This window comes from Oryzias latipes, chromosome 1 (assembly GCF_002234675.1).
Source record: "Oryzias latipes chromosome 1, ASM223467v1".
Lineage (NCBI taxonomy): Eukaryota > Metazoa > Chordata > Actinopteri > Beloniformes > Adrianichthyidae > Oryzias > Oryzias latipes.
The window spans coordinates 16,495,640-16,513,172 of NC_019859.2; the positions used below are offsets into that span (position 1 = coordinate 16,495,640).

At 38.1% G+C, this 17,533-nt stretch overlaps 1 protein-coding gene across 1 annotated transcript; it reads right to left on the minus strand.

Moving 5' to 3' along the window:
* Positions 1-8,688: 8,688 nt before the first annotated feature.
* On the minus strand, positions 8,689-16,478 carry LOC111947153 (trichohyalin-like). Its single transcript, XM_023953548.1, has 15 exons — positions 16,434-16,478; positions 16,163-16,266; positions 15,777-16,071; positions 14,643-14,702; positions 14,372-14,475; positions 14,016-14,280; positions 12,882-12,941; positions 12,611-12,714; positions 12,210-12,519; positions 11,076-11,135; positions 10,805-10,908; positions 10,449-10,713; positions 9,315-9,374; positions 9,048-9,147; positions 8,689-8,952 (listed from the first exon to the last, which is right to left on the minus strand). Exons 1-15 carry the CDS (start codon positions 16,466-16,468, stop codon positions 8,689-8,691), a joined length of 2,190 nt encoding a protein of 729 aa, XP_023809316.1. The 5' UTR covers positions 16,469-16,478.
* Between the last annotated feature and the right edge of the window lie 1,055 nt (positions 16,479-17,533).

Sequence of the window (17,533 nt, forward strand, 5' to 3'; positions counted from 1 at the left end):
CATCCATCCATCCATTTTCTATTCCGTTTTTCCCTTTCAGGGTCACGGGGCGCTGGAGCCTATCCCATCCACTTGTGGGCAAAGGCAGGGGACACCCTGGACAGGTGGCCAGTCTGTCGCAGGGTAGAATGTCCACAATGACACACCCATTCACTCTCACACTCACGACACTCACACCTATGGACAATTTAGAGTTGCCAATTAACCTATGAAGCATGTTTTTTTATTGGAAGTAAACTAAATAACAATTTGCTTCTAAGTCAATTTATATTTATTCATTTTAGAATTACACATAAACCTTAATGACACTAAGAAGTCAGTATTCAACTTTAATGTGCATTATTCACAGAATATTTTTTTATAATAAAACAGCATTAAAAGAAAAAAAAAATTTAGTCTAATTTAATTGTCTGGCAGTTTATACACACACACATATATATATATATATATATATATATATATATATATATATATATATATATATATATATATATATATATATATATATATATATATATATATATATATATATATATAATATGTTGGATAAACATACCCTTTTTTAATTCAAAACCATTTTGTGGGTCTGGAATTTAAAAGTAAATCTCAAAAATCACTAAATCATTAAATCTATATACATATATGTACATATATGTATATCCACATATGTACTTATATATATATACATATATATCGGCATTGTGTTCAAAACACAGATATAGCTAAACAAGCACGTTACCTAAAGAAAAGCGGATAAATAGCAGTTGAAGAATTTATTAGTACCATGTACAGCATTTGTTTATTTCCAAGAATTACAAAACCAAGTAGGATAACTGCAAGTTGTGCAACATTAATTGATAATATATTCTCCAATGACATTGAAAATAAAACAGTTAATGGGTTGCTAATTAATGAAATCAGTGACCATCTTCCAGTTTTCACAGTATATGATAGTAGTTATGTCAACCACAGGTTGCATTTCTCAGTGGGATACAGACGAATTAAAACAGAAACCTCCATCAATGCACTTAAAGCTGAGTTACTTGAGCATAATTGGGATGTGATTTATCAAAACGAAACTGTTGATGAGGCTTATGAGTATTTTATGCGGATATTTGGTTTGATGTATGATAAACATTGTCCAGTTAAAAAGTTCAAGGAAAATATTAAGTATTTCCATTGTCCATGGATTACAAAAGGATTGCAGAATGCATGTAAGAAAAAGAATACTCTTTATAAAAACTACTTAAAAAAGAGAACAAAAGAGGCAGAAATTAAATATAAAAAATACAAAAATAAGTTAACGCAGATCATAAGAACATGCAAGAAGGAATATTATGGAAAGCTTTTAAAGGAAAACAAAAGTAATATAAAAAAACATGGGCCATACTTAATACTATTTTAAGAAGGGGTAACAAGGAAGACACCTATCCAAAGTACTTCATTAGTAAGGGTAAAGAAATAGGTCAAAGGGAAGAGATTGCTAAAAGATTTAATGATTTTTTTTTGTAAACGTGGGACCTGAAATAGAAAAGCAAATCCCGTATCCAGGAACGTAGGGAAAGGATGTGCAAATGTTAATTGACAGAAATCCCAGTTCAATGTTTCTTAACCCAGTAACTGAAAATGAAATATTAAAGACAGTGAGAGGAATAAAGCTAAACTGGTTCTGGACCATAAATCACTCCACATGTTATACTGTACATTGAGGTTTGGGGATACAACTATAAAACAACGTTTCATTCACTTTCAATACTTCAAAAGAGAGCAATTCGAATTATACACAAAGTCAATCACCTTGAGCACACAAATAAATTATTCATAGAATCAAAATTACTCAAATTTTACGATCTAGTAGAGTATTGTACCGCTCAAATAATATTCAAGGCCGAAAACAATTTATTACAGACGAATGACCAAAGGTTATTTATTAAAAGAGAGGAAAAATACAATTTTAGGGAAAAAGATAAATTTGTCGTACATAAAGCACGTACAAATAAAAAGAGATTCTGTGATTCAATTTGTGCAGTGAAGTTGTGGAACAGAACCAGTAAATGCTTGAAACAATGTTCAAACATAAAAATTTTAAATATAGATACAGAAATAAGATCATGGATAAATATGTACAAATACAAAAAATTCAGAATGTCAGCATTTATAAATCTGGATACTTTGACATTATTTTTTGTTATTCATTTGCATGTTGTTTACAAATGAAAATTACATGAATATATGTACATATTCACTTGGGTAGGGGACTGGACTTTGATGGTGGGAGTACTGGGTTTAGTTGGGAAAGTAAGGATTTAAGGTAAAGGGGGTGAGAGTTTATAGGATTTTTCTTCTTCTCACTCCCTTTTGGACTTGTGTTTATATGATTTTGTCTTGTTTTGTTTTACATAATTTACTTGTCTTTTTTTGTTTTTTGTTCTTTTTTATAAAATTTGTCCCGTTTTTGTCTTATTTTGTTATTTTACACTAGTCCAAAATAAAAAAGAATACTACTTATATATAAATATATGTTTGTGCATATATAAGCACATATATATATATATATATATATATATATATATATATATATATATATATATATATATATATATATATATATATATATATATATATATATATATATGCACAAACATATATTTATATATATATACATATATATTGCTAATCGGTTGAGGACTTTTACAGGGTTACAAATTCATAAGAGCTACAGTTCTTTCAAAGCATTTATTGTAGGTAACAGGGGAATCTTCATCCTCTGCTTTTATTTATTTATTTATTTTTTTGCAATGAGGCTGCCGTTGACAGTAACTCACAACAGTCAAATCTTTTTGATTTTCTCTTAAGTAGGACATTGGCAGCTGCCATACTCTCTAAGCTAAGCTCTGAATGCAAATCAATATCGTAAGTATTGTGAACATAAACCAAGAACCTTATGGTTGTTGGCAGAAGCAGCTGCAACCAACAGCATTCTTCTCCCTGAAATCACAAAAAAAAATCACATCCTTAAATTATTTCAGCATTTAAATTTGTTATCACATAAATATTCCATTTTATTGTTCATCCATCCATCCATTTTCTATTCCGTTTTTCCTTTTCGGGGTCACGGGGCGCTGGAGCCTATCCCGGCCACTTGTGGGCAAAGGCAGGGGACACCCTGGACAGGTGGCCAGTCTGTCGCAGGGTAGAATGTCCACAATGACACACCCATTCACTCTCACACTCACAACACTCACACCTAATTAGTAACCTAATTAAACAATTTGTAAATGTAATTAATTAGTAAACTAATTAACAATTTGCTTCTAAGTCAAATTTTATTTATTCATTTTAGAATTACACATAAACCTTAATGACACTAAGAAGTCAGTATTCAACTTTAATGTGCATTATTCACAGAATATTGTTTTATAATAAAACAGCATTAAAAGAATAAAGAAAAATTTAGTCTAATCTAATTGTCTGGCAGTTTACATATATATATATATATATATATATATATATATATATATATATATATATATATATATATATATATATATATATATATATATATATATATATATATATATATATATATATATGTTGGATAAACATACCATTTTTTAATTCAAAACCATTTTGTGGGTCTGGAATTTAAAAGTAAATCACAAAATCATTAAATCATTAAAACTATATACATATATGTACATATGTGTATATCCATATATATACATATATACATACATATATATCAGCATTGTGTTCAAAACAGATATAGCTAAACAAGCACGTTACCTAAAGAAAAGCGGATAAATAACAGTTGAAGAATTTATTATTACCATGTTCAAGGAAAATATTAAGTATTTCCATTGTCCATGGATTACAAAAGGATAGCAGAATGCATGTAAGAAAAGAATACTCTTTATAAAAACTACTTAAAAAAGAGAACAAAAGAGGCAGAAATTAAATACAAAAAATACAAAAATAAGTTAATGCAGATCATAAGAACATGCAAGAAGGAATATTATGGACAGCTTTTAGAGGAAAACAAAAGTAATGTAAAAAGAACATGGGCCATACCTAATACTATTCTAAGAAGGGGTAACAAGGAAGACTCCTATCCAAAGTACTTCATTAGTAAGGGTAAAGAAACTGGGAACACTCAATCCAGCTAACCAGCAATGGCCTCAGAGACTTCTGCCATAGTGATGGGTTTCCCTAGAACTTCAGCATCCTCGTCAGTGACACGTGGAAAGTTAAATGTATCGGGCGCAAGATCTGGGGATTGTGGACACTCAGATGCATAAAGAGGCCAGTAGAACTTTGCAAATACCGTTGCCAAGGGCCCAATACCCCCTACCAGGGATGTCCCTTACGGACAGTTGGTTGGTGATTTTGTGTTGTGTAAAAGATTTTTAAAATTTTCTTCAAAATTTACCTAATGGAGAAAAAAATATGAAATGCAAAATGAAAAAAAGAAAAAAACACATCAGCAACACTCTTTGTTCTCTTCTCTATTCATTGTACTATAGTATATAAACATATAGGCGGGCCTTTGCACAAGATAACATTTTATTGAAGTCATATCAAACAAAAATGACTTAGAACATTTTTCTTTAACCACCCCCCCAAATCCGTCACAGGGGGCCATAAATCCTGATTAGGCGGGCCTTTGCTCTTGGCGATCTGACGAGCGCCAGAAGCCTCACCAGGAGAACCTGACAACAGAATACATTTGACTTCACTAGGAAAAACTGCAAACAATCTGTGTATAAAATTGTTTTAAGAAAATGACGTGAAATTTTAAACTTTGTGCCTATACTAAGCATTTACATAAGTCAGTGTGCTAGATGGAAAACAAACAGTTTAATGATGATTACTCTAAAAAGGCTAAATTGCAAGTGTCTGTTTTTATTTGAAATCAATTTTAAAAGAGTGTTTGTAACTATAAATTGTACTTTGAAAAAATATATATTGTGGAGAAATGCGGTGTGTCGAATGTGGAAAGGATGCACTGATGAAAAGCATTTTAATTGAGAAACACTCAAAAAGTATTGAAACTTAATACAGTATACTGAGTATGTTATAACGAATGCATCGTTCTTAAAATGTACTTTGGTTAAAGAGAAACGTCATGTTTTGGAGCAAAGACTTATAACTCACTCTATTTGCCGCAGCCTGCCTCCGGTCGTCCCTGGCTCGATTCGTGGCACTTTGCGATTGGAGTGGTGGTCTCTGCGTTGCTGGTCTTTGCGCCGCTGGTCTTTGCGCCGCTGGTCTTTGCGCTGCCGGCCTTTGAGCCGCCGGTCTTTGAGCCGCTGGTCTTTGCGCCGCCAGTCCTTGAGCCACCGGTCCTTGAGCCACCGGCCTCTGCCCCACCGGCCCCTCCGCCACCGGCCTCTCTCACAATTTCTTTCACTTTGGTGTTCTGCATTGTTTTGTTAATTAAAAACAGACATTTTTTTTTCTAATTGTATTTGAATGTAACAAAAAGAAAAAAGTAAATCTATATTTTGTACCTACTGCGTTTTCTTTGACTTGCTCAGCTTTCTTCAGCGCCCCTTTCTTTGCTTCCTCGTATTGCCGCTGTTCAGCTAAAGACTTGTTGAGCATTGGCTGAAAACTATCAAACAAAAATGACTTAGAACATTTTCTTTAACCACGCCCCCCAAATCCGTTCACAGGGGGCCATAAATCCGGATTAGGCGGGCCTTTGCTCTCGGCGATCTGACGAGCGCCAGAAGCCTCACCAGGAGTAAGTAAAATAAGTAAAAATGTTCATGACCAACCTTTTTCTTTCTTCCTCTCTTGGCTTTTGAAACATCTGTTGATTCTTTCTGAGATGATCCCTGAAAATGGAGATGATTAAATTGTCTTCTTACAGTCTGCTTTGCAGCTAACCCCGCTGCATTTATAACTGGCCACCTGGATCAGGTGAGCTCAGTCAGGCAGAAACTGGGAACACTCAATCCAGCTAACCAGCAATGGCCTCAGAGACTTCTGCCATAGTGATGGGTTTCCCTAGAACTTCAGCATCCTCGTCAGCGACACGTGGAAAGTTAATTGTATCGGGCGCAAGATCTGGGGATTGTGGACACTCAGATGCATAAAGAGGCCAGTAGAACTTTGCAAATACCGTTGCCAAGGGCCCAATACCCCCTACCAGGGATGTCCCTAACGGACAGTTGGTTGGTGATTTTGTGTTGTGTAAAAGATTTTTAAAATTTTCTTCAAAATTTACCTAATGGAGAAAAAAATATGAAATGCAAAATGAAAAAAAGAAAAAAACACATCAGCAACACTCTTTGTTCTCTTCTCTATTCATTGTACTATAGTATATAAACTAATTTAAAGATAACATTTTATTGAAGTCATATCAAACAAAAATGACTTAGAACATTTTTCTTTAACCACCCCCCCAAATCCGTCACAGGGGGCCATAAATCCTGATTAGGCGGGCCTTTGCTCTTGGCGATCTGACGAGCGCCAGAAGCCTCACCAGGAGAACCTGACAACAGAATACATTTGACTTCACTAGGAAAAACTGCAAACAATCTGTGTATAAAATTGTTTTAAGAAAATGACGTGAAATTTTAAACTTTGTGCCTATACTAAGCATTTACATAAGTCAGTGTGCTAGATGGAAAACAAACAGTTTAATGATGATTACTCTAAAAAGGCTAAATTGCAAGTGTCTTTTTTTATTTGAAATCAATTTTAAAAGAGTGTTTGTAACTATAAATTGTACTTTGAAAAAATATATATTGTGGAGAAATGCGGTGTGTCGAATGTGGAAAGGATGCACTGATGAAAAGCATTTTAATTGAGAAACACTCAAAAAGTATTGAAACTTAATACAGTATACTGAGTATGTTATAACGAATGTATCGTTCTTAAAATGTACTTTGGTTAAAGAGAAACGTCATGTTTTGGAGCAAAGACTTATAACTCACTCTATTTGCCGCAGCCTGCCTCCGGTCGTCCCTGGCTCGATTCGTGGCACTTTGCGATTGGAGTGGTGGTCTCTGCGCTGCTGGTCTTTGCGCCGCTGGTCTTTGCGCTGCCGGCCTTTGAACCACCGGTCCTTGAGCCGCTGGTCTTTGCGCCGCCAGTCCTTGAGCCACCGGTCCTTGAGCCACCGGCCTCTGCCCCACCGGCCCCTCCGCCACCGGCCTCTCTCACAATTTCTTTCACTTTGGTGTTCTGCATTGTTTTGTTAATTAAAAACAGACATTTTTTTTTCTAATTGTATTTGAATGTAACAAAAAGAAAACAGTAAATCTATATTTTGTACCTACTGCGTTTTCTTTGACTTGCTCAGCTTTCTTCAGCGCCCCTTTCTTTGCTTCCTCGTATTGCCGCTGTTCAGCTAAAGACTTGTTGAGCATTGGCTGAAAACTATCAAACAAAAATGACTTAGAACATTTTTCTTTAACCACGCCCCCCAAATCCGTTCACAGGGGGCCATAAATCCGGATTAGGCGGGCCTTTGCTCTCGGCGATCTGACGAGCGCCAGAAGCCTCACCAGGAGTAAGTAAAATAAGTAAAAATGTTCATGACCAACCTTTTTCTTTCTTCCTCTCTTGGCTTTTGAAACATCTGTTGATTCTTTCTGAGATGATCCCTGAAAATGGAGATGATAAAATTGTCTTACAGTCTGCTTTGCAGCTAACCCCGCTGCATTTATAACTGGCCACCTGGATCAGGTGAGCTCAGTCAGGCAGAAACTGGGAACACTCAATCCAGCTAACCAGCAATGGCCTCAGAGACTTCTGCCATAGTGATGGGTTTCCCTAGAACTTCAGCATCCTCGTCAGCGACACGTGGAAAGTTAATTGTATCGGGCGCAAGATCTGGGGATTGTGGACACTCAGATGCATAAAGAGGCCAGTAGAACTTTGCAAATACCGTTGCCAAGGGCCCAATACCCCCTACCAGGGATGTCCCTAACGGACAGTTGGTTGGTGATTTTGTGTTGTGTAAAAGATTTTTAAAATTTTCTTCAAAATTTACCTAATGGAGAAAAAAATATGAAATGCAAAATGAAAAAAAGAAAAAAACACATCAGCAACACTCTTTGTTCTCTTCTCTATTCATTGTACTATAGTATATAAACTAATTTAAAGATAACATTTTATTGAAGTCATATCAAACAAAAATGACTTAGAACATTTTTCTTTAACCACCCCCCCAAATCCGTCACAGGGGGCCATAAATCCTGATTAGGCGGGCCTTTGCTCTTGGCGATCTGACGAGCGCCAGAAGCCTCACCAGGAGAACCTGACAACAGAATACATTTGACTTCACTAGGAAAAACTGCAAACAATCTGTGTATAAAATTGTTTTAAGAAAATGACGTGAAATTTTAAACTTTGTGCCTATACTAAGCATTTACAGTTTAATGATGATTACTCTAAAAAGGCTAAATTGCAAGTGTCTGTTTTTATTTGAAATCAATTTTAAAAGAGTGTTTGTAACTATAAATTGTACTTTGAAAAAATATATATTGTGGAGAAATGCGGTGTGTCGAATGTGGAAAGGATGCACTGATGAAAAGCATTTTAATTGAGAAACACTCAAAAAGTATTGAAACTTAATACAGTATACTGAGTATGTTATAACGAATGCATCGTTCTTAAAATGTACTTTGGTTAAAGAGAAACGTCATGTTTTGGAGCAAAGACTTATAACTCACTCTATTTGCCGCAGCCTGCCTCCGGTCGTCCCTGGCTCGATTCGTGGCACTTTGCGATTGGAGTGGTGGTCTCTGCGCTGCTGGTCTTTGCGCCGCTGGTCTTTGCGCCGCTGGTCTTTGTGCTGCCGGCCTTTGAGCCGCCGGTCTTTGAGCCGCTGGTCTTTGCGCCGCCAGTCCTTGAGCCACCGGTCCTTGAGCCACCGGCCTCTGCCCCACCGGCCCCTCCGCCACCGGCCTCTCTCACAATTTCTTTCACTTTGGTGTTCTGCATTGTTTTGTTAATTAAAAACAGACATTTTTTTTTCTAATTGTATTTGAATGTAACAAAAAGAAAACAGTAAATCTATATTTTGTACCTACTGCGTTTTCTTTGACTTGCTCAGCTTTCTTCAGCGCCCCTTTCTTTGCTTCCTCGTATTGCCGCTGTTCAGCTAAAGACTTGTTGAGCATTGGCTGAAAACTATCAAACAAAAATGACTTAGAACATTTTTCTTTAACCACGCCCCCCAAATCCGTTCACAGGGGGCCATAAATCCGGATTAGGCGGGCCTTTGCTCTCGGCGATCTGACGAGCGCCAGAAGCCTCACCAGGAGTAAGTAAAATAAGTAAAAATGTTCATGACCAACCTTTTTCTTTCTTCCTCTCTTGGCTTTTGAAACATCTGTTGATTCTTTCTGAGATGATCCCTGAAAATGGAGATGATTAAATTGTCTTCTTACAGTCTGCTTTGCAGCTAACCCCGCTGCATTTATAACTGGCCACCTGGATCAGGTGAGCTCAGTCAGGCAGAAACTGGGAACACTCAATCCAGCTAACCAGCAATGGCCTCAGAGACTTCTGCCATAGTGATGGGTTTCCCTAGAACTTCAGCATCCTCGTCAGCGACACGTGGAAAGTTAATTGTATCGGGCGCAAGATCTGGGGATTGTGGACACTCAGATGCATAAAGAGGCCAGTAGAACTTTGCAAATACCGTTGCCAAGGGCCCAATACCCCCTACCAGGGATGTCCCTAACGGACAGTTGGTTGGTGATTTTGTGTTGTGTAAAAGATTTTTAAAATTTTCTTCAAAATTTACCTAATGGAGAAAAAAATATGAAATGCAAAATGAAAAAAAGAAAAAAACACATCAGCAACACTCTTTGTTCTCTTCTCTATTCATTGTACTATAGTATATAAACTAATTTAAAGATAACATTTTATTGAAGTCATATCAAACAAAAATGACTTAGAACATTTTTCTTTAACCACCCCCCCAAATCCGTCACAGGGGGCCATAAATCCTGATTAGGCGGGCCTTTGCTCTTGGCGATCTGACGAGCGCCAGAAGCCTCACCAGGAAAACCTGACAACAGAATACATTTGACTTCACTAGGAAAAACTGCAAACAATCTGTGTATAAAATTGTTTTAAGAAAATGACGTGAAATTTTAAACTTTGTGCCTATACTAAGCATTTACAGTTTAATGATGATTACTCTAAAAAGGCTAAATTGCAAGTGTCTGTTTTTATTTGAAATCAATTTTAAAAGAGTGTTTGTAACTATAAATTGTACTTTGAAAAAATATATATTGTGGAGAAATGCGGTGTGTCGAATGTGGAAAGGATGCACTGATGAAAAGCATTTTAATTGAGAAACACTCAAAAAGTATTGAAACTTAATACAGTATACTGAGTATGTTATAACGAATGCATCGTTCTTAAAATGTACTTTGGTTAAAGAGAAACGTCATGTTTTGGAGCAAAGACTTATAACTCACTCTATTTGCCGCAGCCTGCCTCCGGTCGTCCCTGGCTCGATTCGTGGCACTTTGCGATTGGAGTGGTGGTCTCTGCGCTGCTGGTCTTTGCGCCGCTGGTCTTTGCGCCGCTGGTCTTTGCGCTGCCGGCCTTTGAGCCGCCGGTCTTTGAGCCGCTGGTCTTTGCGCCGCCAGTCCTTGAGCCACCGGTCCTTGAGCCACCGGCCTCTGCCCCACCGGCCCCTCCGCCACCGGCCTCTCTCACAATTTCTTTCACTTTGGTGTTCTGCATTGTTTTGTTAATTAAAAACAGACATTTTTTTTTCTAATTGTATTTGAATGTAACAAAAAGAAAACAGTAAATCTATATTTTGTACCTACTGCGTTTTCTTTGACTTGCTCAGCTTTCTTCAGCGCCCCTTTCTTTGCTTCCTCGTATTGCCGCTGTTCAGCTAAAGACTTGTTGAGCATTGGCTGAAAACTATCAAACAAAAATGACTTAGAACATTTTTCTTTAACCACGCCCCCCAAATCCTTTCACAGGGGGCCATAAATCCGGATTAGGCGGGCCTTTGCTCTCGGCGATCTGACGAGCGCCAGAAGCCTCACCAGGAGTAAGTAAAATAAGTAAAAATGTTCATGACCAACCTTTTTCTTTCTTCCTCTCTTGGCTTTTGAAACATCTGTTGATTCTTTCTGAGATGATCCCTGAAAATGGAGATGATTAAATTGTCTTCTTACAGTCTGCTTTGCAGCTAACCCCGCTGCATTTATAACTGGCCACCTGGATCAGGTGAGCTCAGTCAGGCAGAAACTGGGAACACTCAATCCAGCTAACCAGCAATGGCCTCAGAGACTTCTGCCATAGTGATGGGTTTCCCTAGAACTTCAGCATCCTCGTCAGCGACACGTGGAAAGTTAATTGTATCGGGCGCAAGATCTGGGGATTGTGGACACTCAGATGCATAAAGAGGCCAGTAGAACTTTGCAAATACCGTTGCCAAGGGCCCAATACCCCCTACCAGGGATGTCCCTTACGGACAGTTGGTTGGTGATTTTGTGTTGTGTAAAAGATTTTTAAAATTTTCTTCAAAATTTACCTAATGGAGAAAAAAATATGAAATGCAAAAGGAAAAAAAGAAAAAAACACATCAGCAACACTCTTTGTTCTCTTCTCTATTCATTGTACTATAGTATATAAACTAATTTAAAGATAACATTTTATTGAAGTCATATCAAACAAAAATGACTTAGAACATTTTTCTTTAACCACCCCCCCAAATCCGTCACAGGGGGCCATAAATCCTGATTAGGCGGGCCTTTGCTCTTGGCGATCTGACGAGCGCCAGAAGCCTCACCAGGAGAACCTGACAACAGAATACATTTGACTTCACTAGGAAAAACTGCAAACAATCTGTGTATAAAATTGTTTTAAGAAAATGACGTGAAATTTTAAACTTTGTGCCTATACTAAGCATTTACAGTTTAATGATGATTACTCTAAAAAGGCTAAATTGCAAGTGTCTGTTTTTATTTGAAATCAATTTTAAAAGAGTGTTTGTAACTATAAATTGTACTTTGAAAAAATATATATTGTGGAGAAATGCGGTGTGTCGAATGTGGAAAGGATGCACTGATGAAAAGCATTTTAATTGAGAAACACTCAAAAAGTATTGAAACTTAATACAGTATACTGAGTATGTTATAACGAATGCATCGTTCTTAAAATGTACTTTGGTTAAAGAGAAACGTCATGTTTTGGAGCAAAGACTTATAACTCACTCTATTTGCCGCAGCCTGCCTCCGGTCGTCCCTGGCTCGATTCGTGGCACTTTGCGATTGGAGTGGTGGTCTCTGCGCTGCTGGTCTTTGCGCTGCTGGTCTTTGCGCCGCTGGTCTTTGCGCTGCTGGTCTTTGCGCCGCTGGTCTTTGCGCCGCTGGTCTTTGCGCTGCCGGCCTTTGAGCCGCCGGTCTTTGAGCCGCTGGTCTTTGCGCCGCCAGTCCTTGAGCCACCGGTCCTTGAGCCACCGGCCTCTGCCCCACCGGCCCCTCCGCCACCGGCCTCTCTCACAATTTCTTTCACTTTGGTGTTCTGCATTGTTTTGTTAATTAAAAACAGACATTTTTTTTTCTAATTGTATTTGAATGTAACAAAAAGAAAACAGTAAATCTATATTTTGTACCTACTGCGTTTTCTTTGACTTGCTCAGCTTTCTTCAGCACCCCTTTCTTTGCTTCCTCGTATTGCCGCTGTTCAGCTAAAGACTTGTTGAGCATTGGCTGAAAACTATCAAACAAAAATGACTTAGAACATTTTTCTTTAACCACGCCCCCCAAATCCGTTCACAGGGGGCCATAAATCCGGATTAGGCGGGCCTTTGCTCTCGGCGATCTGACGAGCGCCAGAAGCCTCACCAGGAGTAAGTAAAATAAGTAAAAATGTTCATGACCAACCTTTTTCTTTCTTCCTCTCTTGGCTTTTGAAACATCTGTTGATTCTTTCTGAGATGATCCCTGAAAATGGAGATGATTAAATTGTCTTCTTACAGTCTGCTTTGCAGCTAACCCCGCTGCATTTATAACTGGCCACCTGGATCAGGTGAGCTCAGTCAGGCAGAAACTGGGAACACTCAATCCAGCTAACCAGCAATGGCCTCAGAGACTTCTGCCATAGTGATGGGTTTCCCTAGAACTTCAGCATCCTCGTCAGCGACACGTGGAAAGTTAATTGTATCGGGCGCAAGATCTGGGGATTGTGGACACTCAGATGCATAAAGAGGCCAGTAGAACTTTGCAAATACCGTTGCCAAGGGCCCAATACCCCCTACCAGGGATGTCCCTTACGGACAGTTGGTTGGTGATTTTGTGTTGTGTAAAAGATTTTTAAAATTTTCTTCAAAATTTACCTAATGGAGAAAAAAATATGAAATGCAAAAGGAAAAAAAGAAAAAAACACATCAGCAACACTCTTTGTTCTCTTCTCTATTCATTGTACTATAGTATATAAACTAATTTAAAGATAACATTTTATTGAAGTCATATCAAACAAAAATGACTTAGAACATTTTTCTTTAACCACCCCCCCAAATCCGTCACAGGGGGCCATAAATCCTGATTAGGCGGGCCTTTGCTCTTGGCGATCTGACGAGCGCCAGAAGCCTCACCAGGAGAACCTGACAACAGAATACATTTGACTTCACTAGGAAAAACTGCAAACAATCTGTGTATAAAATTGTTTTAAGAAAATGACGTGAAATTTTAAACTTTGTGCCTATACTAAGCATTTACAGTTTAATGATGATTACTCTAAAAAGGCTAAATTGCAAGTGTCTGTTTTTATTTGAAATCAATTTTAAAAGAGTGTTTGTAACTATAAATTGTACTTTGAAAAAATATATATTGTGGAGAAATGCGGTGTGTCGAATGTGGAAAGGATGCACTGATGAAAAGCATTTTAATTGAGAAACACTCAAAAAGTATTGAAACTTAATACAGTATACTGAGTATGTTATAACGAATGCATCGTTCTTAAAATGTACTTTGGTTAAAGAGAAACGTCATGTTTTGGAGCAAAGACTTATAACTCACTCTATTTGCCGCAGCCTGCCTCCGGTCGTCCCTGGCTCGATTCGTGGCACTTTGCGATTGGAGTGGTGGTCTCTGCGCTGCTGGTCTTTGCGCCGCTGGTCTTTGCGCCGCTTGTCTTTGTGCTGCCGGCCTTTGAGCCGCCGGTCTTTGAGCCGCTGGTCTTTGCGCCGCCAGTCCTTGAGCAACCGGTCCTTGAGCCACCGGCCTCTGCCCCACCGGCCCCTCCGCCACCGGCCTCTCTCACAATTTCTTTCACTTTGGTGTTCTGCATTGTTTTGTTAATTAAAAACAGACATTTTTTTTTTTAATTGTATTTGAATGTAACAAAAAGAAAAAAGTAAATCTATATTTTGTACCTACTGCGTTTTCTTTGACTTGCTCAGCTTTCTTCAGCGCCCCTTTCTTTGCTTCCTCGTATTGCCGCTGTTCAGCTAAAGACTTGTTGAGCATTGGCTGAAAACTATCAAACAAAAATGACTTAGAACATTTTTCTTTAACCACGCCCCCCAAATCCGTTCACAGGGGGCCATAAATCTGGATTAGGCGGGCCTTTGCTCTCGGCGATCTGACGAGCGCCAGAAGCCTCACCAGGAGTAAGTAAAATAAGTAAAAATGTTCATGACCAACCTTTTTCTTTCTTCCTCTCTTGGCTTTTGAAACATCTGTTGATTCTTTCTGAGATGATCCCTGAAAATGGAGATGATTAAATTGTCTTCTTACAGTCTGCTTTGCAGCTAACCCCGCTGCATTTATAACTGGCCACCTGGATCAGGTGAGCTCAGTCAGGCAGAAACTGGGAACACTCAATCCAGCTAACCAGCAATGGCCTCAGAGACTTCTGCCATAGTGATGGGTTTCCCTAGAACTTCAGCATCCTCGTCAGCGACACGTGGAAAGTTAATTGTATCGGGCGCAAGATCTGGGGATTGTGGACACTCAGATGCATAAAGAGGCCAGTAGAACTTTGCAAATACCGTTGCCAAGGGCCCAATACCCCCTACCAGGGATGTCCCTAACGGACAGTTGGTTGGTGATTTTGTGTTGTGTAAAAGATTTTTAAAATTTTCTTCAAAATTTACCTAATGGAGAAAAAAATATGAAATGCAAAATGAAAAAAAGAAAAAAACACATCAGCAACACTCTTTGTTCTCTTCTCTATTCATTGTACTATAGTATGTAAACTAATTTAAAGATAACATTTTATTGAAGTCATATCAAACAAAAATGACTTAGAACATTTTTCTTTAACCACCCCCCCAAATCTGTCACAGGGGGCCATAAATCCGGACTAGGCGGGCCTTTGCTCTCGGCGATCTGACGAGCGCCAGAAGCCTCACCAGGAGAACCTGACAACAGAATACATTTGACTTCACTAGGAAAAACTGCAAACAATCTGTGTATAAAATTGTTTTAAGAAAATGACGTGAAATTTTAAACTTTGTGCCTATACTAAGCATTTACAGTTTAATGATGATTACTGTAAAAAGGCTAAATTGCAAGTGTCTGTTTTTATTTGAAATCAATTTTAAAAGAGTGTTTGTAACTATAAATTGTACTTTGAAAAAATATATATTGTGGAGAAATGCGGTGTGTCGAATGTGGAAAGGATGCACTGATGAAAAGCATTTTAATTGAGAAACACTCAAAAAGTATTGAAACTTAATACAGTATACTGAGTATGTTATAACGAATGCATCGTTCTTAAAATGTACTTTGGTTAAAGAGAAACGTCATGTTTTGGAGCAAAGACTTATAACTCACTCTATTTGCCGCAGCCTGCCTCCGGTCGTCCCTGGCTCGATTCGTGGCACTTTGCGATTGGAGTGGTGGTCTCTGCGTTGCTGGTCTTTGCGCCGCTGGTCTTTGCGCCGCTGGTCTTTGCGCTGCCGGCCTTTGAGCCGCCGGTCTTTGAGCCGCTGGTCTTTGCGCCGCTGGTCTTTGCGCCGCTGGTCTTTGCGCTGCCGGCCTTTGAGCCGCCGGTCCTTGAGCCACCGGCCTCTGCCCCACCGGCCCCTCCGCCACCGGCCTCTCTCACAATTTCTTTCACTTTGGTGTTCTGCATTGTTTTGTTAATTAAAAACAGACATTTTTTTTTCTAATTGTATTTGAATGTAACAAAAAGAAAACAGTAAATCTATATTTTGTACCTACTGCGTTTTCTTTGACTTGCTCAGCTTTCTTCAGCGCCCCTTTCTTTGCTTCCTCGTATTGCCGCTGTTCAGCTAAAGACTTGTTGAGCATTGGCTGAAAACTATCAAACAAAAATGACTTAGAACATTTTTCTTTAACCACGCCCCCCAAATCCGTTCACAGGGGGCCATAAATCCGGATTAGGCGGGCCTTTGCTCTCGGCGATCTGACGAGCGCCAGAAGCCTCACCAGGAGTAAGTAAAATAAGTAAAAATGTTCATGACCAACCTTTTTCTTTCTTCCTCTCTTGGCTTTTGAAACATCCGTTGATTCTTTCTGAGATGATCCCTGAAAATGGAGATGATTAAATTGTCTTTGAAGCTCATTTATACCATTTTTGTTTGTTAGATAATTGTTTCCAACATCTTACAAAAATCTTTCTATATCACTGCGTTACACAAGAGAGGAAATAAGCAAGTTAAGATCTCAGTTTTAAATATCCAATTTTCCCAAGATACAAAGAAATCCATTTTAAAATAATGAATGCAGTCTATCCATGCAAGGAACTGCTACACATATGTTTTGGTTTTCCTAAAAATAACTGTTCTTTCTGTGACATAAATATTAAAACACTTGATAATCTTTTTTTTGAATGTATGTATTTTTACAGTTTTCGGTAGGATTTCTTGGTGCTCCTCAAAGTTTCCCTTTCCTATCTCTATTCAATTACAAAAGTATATTATATTGTTTGGAGTAGTTTCTGGTGATAATCTATTTGATTTGACGTTCAATACCTCATTAATATCTGGGAAATTTTTCATTCATAAGTGCAGTTTCCTAAAAACCAAACCATTAATACATTTCATAAAGAGTTCAATTTATATTTTCAATCTCTAAATAAAACTGTGTATTTTCATTGAAAATTACATACTGTATGACAATCCCTTGTATTGTAAACTACAATTCCATTTTTTTCATTTGTTTTTTCACTCTTCTTTGTATTTTTACTATGTTAATGTGTTTGTTTAAAGTTCAATTAAAATTTTTTTTCCATCATTTTCTCATCAGACAACATCCTGTCACCTCATGGATCGAAAACAAGAGGAATTTGTTTTAATGTAAATGCTTGTTCCGGCGTCTACAGGAAGTGTCACCCATAATTCACCCAAAGGCTCATGGGGGCTAGGAATAAGGTGGATACGGGAAGTGAGTGTTACAGTGGAGTGACTTTAATCTACAGCATATTTTAAGATCTTGGTTTGTGTATGGTATTACACAACAGGATGAATCCTTCTATAATACTGACGTCTTTATTTGTGGTGCTATTTTTCAATGGAGGTGTAAGGAGAAATGAAAGTGACATTAGAGCTTTTTTTAGAAGTGTGTTA

Excerpts from the sequence above, each read along its gene's own strand:
- LOC111947153 (XM_023953548.1), bottom strand. The coding sequence starts at position 16,468 with ATGTTTCAAAAGCCAAGAGAGGAAGAAAGAAAAAG. Across the intron at positions 14,476-14,642 it reads AGAGAGGAAGAAAGAAAAAG|TTTTCAGCCAATGCTCAACA; the intron begins GTTGGTCATGAA and ends TTTGTTTGATAG. Across the intron at positions 10,909-11,075 it reads AGAGAGGAAGAAAGAAAAAG|TTTTCAGCCAATGCTCAACA; the intron begins GTTGGTCATGAA and ends TTTGTTTGATAG.